This window comes from Emiliania huxleyi, assembly GCF_000372725.1.
Source record: "Emiliania huxleyi CCMP1516 chromosome Unknown EMIHUscaffold_203, whole genome shotgun sequence".
In the NCBI taxonomy this organism is placed as follows: domain Eukaryota; phylum Haptophyta; order Isochrysidales; family Noelaerhabdaceae; genus Emiliania; species Emiliania huxleyi.
In genome coordinates this window covers 134-7,469 of record NW_005200571.1, presented here as the reverse complement: position 1 = coordinate 7,469, position 7,336 = coordinate 134, and the positions used below count along the sequence as shown (strand labels likewise).

Here is a 7,336-nt window from a genome sequence, read left to right as displayed (position 1 = left end):
AACCGCACAAAGAAGAGGCGCCTCCGTCAGCCTCGACCTGCCACCGGCTCGCGTCGACCGACCCGGCCGCGTGCCACACCTCCACAGCCCAGTGCGCCAGCCCGCAGAAGTTGCCCTCCTCGATGCCCCATCCCGTGGGCCACGCGGCCAAAGCGGTGCCGAGAGGCGGCGGCGGCGCCGCGGTCGCCTCGAGACGCGCCGCGACGGCGTCAAAGGCGATCCGCCTCGCGCCCGTCGCGGCCGCCTCGGCCAGCAGCGCCTCCCCGGCCAGCCGCGGGAGGTCGCCCTCCGTCTCGAACCAGCACGACGAGCGGCCGTCGGCGCACGCCTCGTCCCACGCCTTGAGCTGGCGGACAAAGGCCGCCAAGCTCTTGAGGCCGGGCGAGGGCGCGGCGGGCGACGGGGCAAGGGAGCAGCCGGGCGAGGAGAGGTAGGAGGTGCTCGCCGGCGAGCGCTCCCGCGCCTGCGAAGGGGCAAGGCCTGAGGGCGGGCGGGCGGTCGGGCGGGCGGGCGCGGGTGGGGGGGATAAACGCTGCGCCGCCAAAGGAACCAGCGACACTGGCCGCGGCTCGTCGCCACGCGCCGGCTCGGAAGAGGGGCTGTCGGCGGCGAAGCAGAGTGGCACGCCTCGCCGCTCGAGCCGCCGACAGCCCCTCTTCCGAGCCGGCGCGTGGCGACGAGCCGCGGCCAGTGTCGCTGGTTCCTTTGGCGGCGCAGCGTGTATCCCCCCCACCCGCGCCCGCCCGCCCGCCCGCCCGCCCGCCCTCAGGCCTTGCCCCTTCGCAGGCGCGGGAGCGCTCGCCGGCGAGCACCTCCTACCTCTCCTCGCCCGGCTGCTCCCTTGCCCCGTCGCCCGCCGCGCCCTCGCCCGGCCTCAAGAGCTTGGCGGCCTTTGTCCGCCAGCTCAAGGCGTGGGACGAGGCGTGCGCCGACGGCCGCTCGTCGTGCTGGTTCGAGACGGAGGGCGACCTCCCGCGGCTGGCCGGGGAGGCGCTGCTGGCCGAGGCGGCCGCGACGGGCGCGAGGCGGATCGCCTTTGACGCCGTCGCGGCGCGTCTCGAGGCGACCGCGGCGCCGCCGCCGCCTCTCGGCACCGCCTTGGCCGCGTGGCCCACGGGATGGGGCATCGAGGAGGGCAACTTCTGCGGGCTGGCGCACTGGGCTGTGGAGGTGTGGCACGCGGCCGGGTCGGTCGACGCGAGCCGGTGGCAGGTCGAGGCTGACGGAGGGCGCCTCTTCTTTGTGCGGGTCGCGGAAAAGGCCGCATAATCGCGCTCTCCGCCGAGGCCCGCCTCGGCGACGGCGCTCGCCGCGTAGCAGCAGCAGTAGCAGCAGCAGCAGCAGCACGTGATTCTTGACACATGATTACACTACACAGTCCTCCCTTCGGTTGTCGTTTCGACCCTGTTTTTTTCTTCTATCGCAGCGCACTCGCATCTGTGAGCCTAGCGCAGCGCGAACTCGCCGTCTGAGCCTAGCGCAGCGCGAACTCGCTCTGAGCCTAGCGCAGCGCCTCGGAAAACACCATTTTGGCTCGCCAACAAGCCCTCCGCGCCCCCACACCGTTAGGATAATACATTTTTTCTCACCTCTGTTCGCGGTGTCACAACACATGGCGCGCCCGCTCCTCACGCACAACCTCGTGGCTCTCCTCGTCGGCATCGCGACGGCCGCGCTCCTGCTCGGCCTCGCGCTCGTTCAGCAGCAGCCCGTCGAGACTCGCCAGGCGGCCGCGCCGCAGGCGCTGGCGGCGTCGCCCGCCGCGGTGAGAGCTCTCTCCTCGGAGGTCAGGGCGCTCTCGCGTGCCCTCCAGCAGCAGCACGACGAGGCGGCGGCGCAGCTCGAGCAGCTCCGTCGGCTCGCGCCGGCGGCGAACCGAAGCAGCGCCGGCTCCTCCGCCGCCGCCACCGCCTCCTCTGCCGCCATCGGCTCAGCCGCAGCGTCCGCAGCGGCGTCCGCAGCTCGCGAAGCGGCGGAGGCGGCGGCCCTGGCCGCGTGCACCGAGGCGGACGTGCCGATCCTCAGGCTGTGGCGTCGCCCCTGCCCTGGCGGCCGCGCCGGCTTCGCATGCGACGTGCAGTGGGACCTGCAGGACCGCTTCCTGCCCGAGGGGAGCAGGTGGCTGTTTGAGTGGAGGGGCGCGCGGAGACGAAGTATGAAGGAACGATTGATGCATTGACAGGTGGCTGTATACGAGTGGAGGACCGAGGCGGAGCAGGGACAGCTCCTCCATCAATTGAGCTGCTTCATTCATTTGGCAGGTGGCTGTCGGAGTGGAGGTCTGTCCGTGGCGCGGCGACGCAGTGCCAGCGAGGCTTCTTCACGGCCCTCGCGGCGCGCATGACGGCGGAGCGCGGGCTGGTGGCGGAGGACGCGTCTCTTCACACCTCCTGCTGTGAACAGGCCCGCATGACGGCGGAGCATTGGTTGGCCGAGTGGGACGAGCAGCCGTTCCGCATCGCCGCCACACCGCCACGCACGATCGGAAAGATGGCGCCCACGCTCGCGTCGACCAGCTACTGCTGTTGATGGGTGGTGCCCGATGGTCAGTCATGAAGAGCTGGTAGGTGCACCAGCTCGCGATGGTCAACTACTTCCACCTCACCCTCCCCCCGCGCGCAAAGCCACGTCTCAGGCAGCCGAGGGTGCCACTCTCGCGCATGCTCGGGCAGCCTCGAGCCATCTCGGGAAAGCTCGGGCCCTCTCGCTCCTCAGGCAGCCGATGGTGCCGGGGGAGAGGTATGTCCCTCTGCCGCAGCCCGGCTTCCGCTGGAACGTCCTCGACTACGGCGGCCCCAACACCATCTCCTCTCCGCTGCGCAACAGCCGCCGCTGCGGCGATCTGGGCGTCGCGCTGGCAATGCCTGTGGCAGCGCCGTGAACGGCGTCTCCCACACCTCTGCCTGTGAACAGGCACGGGCTGGCACTGCCTGTGGCAGCGCTTCCCGCACCAGCGGAGGCGGGGCGGCGGGGTGGCGCCGCCGGCAGAGTCGCCGCTCGCGGCGGCAGCGGCGGAGCTGTACAATTCCTCGCGGAATGGAAGTGCCGACGCGGCGTCGATGGTGCAATATCTGGTCGCGTCTGCCGTCTCGGAGGTCTTCATGACGCCCTCCGAGCCGCTGGTGGCGTACATGGACCAGCACCTCAAGGTGGTGTGCCACGTGCCGGGGCCGTACTGTGGCGGCACCGCGCTGGAGGCTGCGACGCCGCTCGCCGCGGCGCGCGAGCGACACGGCGATTCGAGGGTGTGAAGAGCGCCTGTTCACACCTCTGGGGGTGTGAGCAGGCGCACGTGCGACACGGCGACTCGTGCGACCGGAGGCGGGACGAGCCCGGGCCGTGGAACCCGATCCTAGAAGCGCAAGCCAGATCCGTGCCCACGTCCAGCTCGAGAGGGTACACTCTTGATGACGGGGGCGAGCTCGCCTCTGTCCAAGGTCAAGCTCGTCACACTGTGCGCCACACTGCGCGTACGCGACGAGGCCGTCCGTGCGGCAGGAACGCGATGTTTGCGCTGGACGAGAAGAAGGGGAAGCTTGAACGGGTGAACTACCGGTGGTGCTACTCGTGGAAGGTGAGACCAAAAGTTTTTACCTCGGGCGGGGGCACGCGCCGCGCAGCACACTCGGTCGGGCCAGGGACGTGAGCAGACTCCACTCGCCGAAGACTTCGACCGACGCCCGCCCGAAAGGTGTACCGCGCGGCGCTGGGCGAGATGCAGCGGCGTTACGGCGCGCGCACCGCCGTCACGTCGCCTCTTCACGGCAGCGCGCTGTGAAGAGACGCCGTTCACAGCAGGCGTGCGCACCGTGCTGCTCGCGACGGACGACCACGACGGCACAGTTATGAGGGAGGTGGAGGCGGAGAAGGAGCGCCGACCCTCCCTCCTGCCCGCCACCTCCCTCCCTCCCTCCCCGCCGCCTCTGCCGACGGGTGGCGAGGGTGGAGGCGGGCGGCCTCTGTTCACACGTCCGCGCCGCGGGCAGGAGCTCAACTTTGTCTTGCTCGACTTCCCTCGCGGCCAGTTCCAGAAGCGCGGGTGGATGGAGTTCCGCCAGGACGTGGACGAGCACGTCCCCTTCTCCATCCCGAGATTACCCGAGATTACCCGAGATTACCCGAGATCAGGACGTGGACGAGCACGTCCCCTTCTCCATCGCCGCCGCCATCGAGCTGCTCTCGCGCGCCGACATGCTCGTCGGCAACAACACCCCTCGCACGTGTCCCGCCCGCTGCGGACGGCGTCTCTTCACACCGTGCTGCTGCGGGCAGGCAACATGGGCTCGCACGTGTCCCGCATCGTCTACGACAAGATGGTCGGCGCGAGCTCGACCTCGCAGCTGCCGCCCTTCATCTCGGTCGACGGGTGCGCCACGCCTCCCTCGCCACCTCCCCCGTCGCCACCTCCCTCGCCACCTCCCCCGTCGCCACCTCCCTCGCCACCGCCACCCTCGCCACCTCCCCCGTCGCCACCTCCCCCGTCGCCACCTCCCTCGCCACCTCCCCCGTCGCCACCTCCCTCGCCACCTCCCCCGTCGCCACCTCCCTCGCCACCTCCCCCGTCGCCACCTCCCCCGTCGCCACCTCCCCCGTCGCCACCTCCCTCGCCACCGCCACCCTCGCCACCTCCCCCGTCGCCACCTCCCCCGTCGCCACCTCCCTCGCCACCGCCACCCTCGCCACCTCCCCCGTCGCCACCTCCCCCGTCGCCACCTCCCTCGCCACCACCTCCCTCGCCACCGCCGCCCTCGCCACCTCCCCCGTCGCCCCCGCCCCCGTCGCCCCCATCCCCGTCACCCTCCCCGGCGCAGCGAACTGCGGACAGTGGCGCACTGCCGCTCCGCCGCGAACGCCGCCCCTCTCACAGCGGCCCGGCGGCGGCTGTGAACAGGTACGGCCTCTGCTGCGACTTCACCGAGGAGTGCACCAAGGAGGCCATCACGCAGCGCCGCCGCGACGCGCGAGAGTGCATCTACTCGTACGCGCGCTGCACCGGCGGAGACCAGTGGTTCTACAGCCGGAGTTGAGATGAGTCGGTGGCCCGCATGCCGCACCGCGGGGCGCTCGCGCGGGGCTTGTTGGCCACGCTCCAAGTCTTGGTGCCCAGCACGCACTCTCTGCTCCTTCTCTCTCGACTCTCCTCGCCAGGGCCAGACCCAGCCGTGACACACCAAGAGCCAGCACGATCAAGCCTTGCCACCACGGCTACAGATGTCTCCACCCGACAATAAAGAAAATATCTTGCAAAAGCGGCGGAAAATCGGGGGACGCGACCCACCTCGCCACAACCTCGCCACAGCACCTCGCCACAGACGGTCCCGCGCCTCGCCGCTATGACGGGGACACACCCCGCACCGCTGTGTCCCCGTCGTTGTCCGGAGTGAAAAGTCCAACGCTCGTCGGTGACGGTGCCCCCGGATTTCGCCGCGCTCGGGCCTCGGCGAACCTCGACAGCGCTCTGGGGGGGCGCGGGGGCCCTAGAGGGTATCCATGCGGGGGGGCGATGGGGTCCCATGGCCCGCCGCAGGCGCCGATTTTTTTCGGATTTTTTTCTTTTTTTTGCGCAAATTTTCACTTGTTTTCATGGGAACTCGGCGTTACTTGCGGCCATGCTATCACGCCTTGCGACAGCCTGTCGGCGCTGCTGACCGTGCCATGCTGCACAATTCATCACCTGCATAGCTCGCGGCCTTAGTATCAAGCATTCAGTGACGACCTGATCGTACGGCCAGTAGGAAGGTGTCCTTCCAGCTGCGTGCACGCTTCTGACGCAATGCGCGTCACAAACTGCCTCAGATTGGCTGCTGGCACTCTCGAGGCTATGCCTACACAGCCTCGCGCGCATGGGCAGTCAAGAGGGACCACGAACCTTCTCAGGACAGCACCAGTGCCTCTCTCTTGGACCGGCAAACGTGGTGGTCTCGTGTTACCAATGTGGGACCAGTGCGGCATCGCGCCATCGACAGCTCTGAACTGCGCCTCACCACTGACCGGGAAGGCCGCCAAGTGGGCCAGCACCGGTCGCACATTGTGGCAGCAGTCAGCAGCGCATGTCTGATAGCTAGAGCAGCAGCGTCAGGGTCTCGCAGGGTCGGATCGTGTCAAGCCTCTCGCCCGGCCGGCCGCGTGCAGACGTCGGCCTGTCTGCTGTCTGGAGTGATCTGTCGGCGGTCAGTACGACCGATCAGGTCGGAGTTTTCTGATGGTTGGAGGGTCTGTCTGTATGTACTCCTCGAGATCTCTCCAAATCTGCCCTCTGATTAACCTAGCTTAATCGGGAAGTCGGTGCTAACGGAGACTAACGGAGCCGGAGCCCCGTTTCCGCACTGCTGCACGGCGCACGGTGCCTCCGGGGGGCCCCGCGCCCCCCCAGAGCGACAGCGCCTTCGGTGGCATGCAGCTCTTTGCGACAGAAGCCTGGAGAGCAGCTCGTCTGCTGCTCACACACTCTGCACAGTTGGCACAGCCGTGACAGCGATGGGCTCGCCCTCACTGGCCCTCAGTCACTTGTGCTGCGGCTTGTGTGAGCGACACTGCTCGGCGACTGCCGGCACACTGTGAGACCATGGGTGTGAGGTAAAACCACGCTACCAGCGCTTGGTCACATCGGCCCCGAGGTCAGATACATCTACTCTGTTGATGACAACACTTGTCTACTCGCTGGAGCCGAGCAGGAGGGCCCAGCGCACAACCCCTGGTCAACTCACCCTCCACACCCCGTACGACTATAGCACGCACACAACGGCGACTACATCAAGACAGCGAAAGCCTTAATCCGCACCGCCGCCATCGGAGCCACCGCCTCCCACGCGCCCACTGCCGGGTCGTACCGCTCGACCGAGCTGAGCGGTTCCTCTCGCCGATCGTCACCGTTGTACCCGCCCACCGCATGCAGCTTGCCGTCGAGCACCGCCATGGCAAAATTACACCGAGCCGTCACGATCGGCGCCACCGCCTCCCACGCGTTCGTCGCCGGGTCGTACCGCTCGACTGAGCTGAGGAAGCCGTCGTCGTCGTTGCAGCCTCCCACCGCGTACAGCTTGCCGTCGACCACAACCGTGGCGTGAGAGTCCCGTGCCGTCGCCATCGGCGCCACCGCCTCCCACGCATCCGTCCACGGGTCGTACCGCTCCACCGAGCTGAGGGAGCCGTCGTCGTGGTTGTGGCCTCCCACAGCGTACAGCTTGCCGTCGAGCGCCGCCACGGCGTGAGACTCCCGCGCTGTCGTCATCGGCGCCACCGCCTCCCACGCGCCCACCGCAGGGTCGTACCGCTCGACTGAATTGAGGGCGTGGTAATTGGTATCCTGTCCGCCCACCGAATACAGCTTGCCGTC

At 68.7% G+C, this 7,336-nt stretch overlaps 3 protein-coding genes across 3 annotated transcripts in view; 2 read left to right on the top strand and 1 right to left on the bottom strand.

The window, feature by feature from the left end:
* The window catches only part of EMIHUDRAFT_442836 (hypothetical protein), a 1,679-nt gene extending 233 nt beyond the window's left edge, over nucleotides 1-1,446 (bottom strand). Inside the window, exon 1 of the mRNA XM_005781317.1 lies at nucleotides 551-1,446. Within this exon, the coding sequence (XP_005781374.1) occupies nucleotides 905-1,363 (459 nt within the window). The 5' untranslated portion in view covers nucleotides 1,364-1,446 and the 3' untranslated portion in view covers nucleotides 551-904. The remainder of the gene's footprint in view (nucleotides 1-550) is intronic.
* Nucleotides 1,447-1,612: 166 nt separating this feature from the next.
* On the top strand, nucleotides 1,613-2,650 carry EMIHUDRAFT_456868 (hypothetical protein; the record flags this gene model as incomplete). The annotated part of the gene is made up of 5 exons (XM_005781316.1): nucleotides 1,613-1,765; nucleotides 2,006-2,118; nucleotides 2,262-2,361; nucleotides 2,404-2,493; nucleotides 2,568-2,650. Coding segments are annotated over 5 exons (537 nt in total), but the record flags the coding sequence as incomplete, so codon positions are not given.
* A 72-nt stretch (nucleotides 2,651-2,722) lies between these two features.
* EMIHUDRAFT_456867 (hypothetical protein) lies at nucleotides 2,723-6,595 on the top strand (the record flags this gene model as incomplete). The annotated part of the gene is made up of 10 exons (XM_005781315.1): nucleotides 2,723-2,866; nucleotides 3,096-3,245; nucleotides 3,287-3,396; nucleotides 3,499-3,555; nucleotides 3,639-3,691; nucleotides 3,799-3,869; nucleotides 3,987-4,201; nucleotides 4,273-4,366; nucleotides 4,892-5,047; nucleotides 6,397-6,595. 9 exons carry the CDS (start codon nucleotides 2,723-2,725, stop codon nucleotides 5,030-5,032), a joined length of 1,035 nt encoding a protein of 344 aa, XP_005781372.1. The 3' UTR covers nucleotides 5,033-5,047; nucleotides 6,397-6,595.
* Nucleotides 6,596-7,336: the final 741 nt, after the last annotated feature.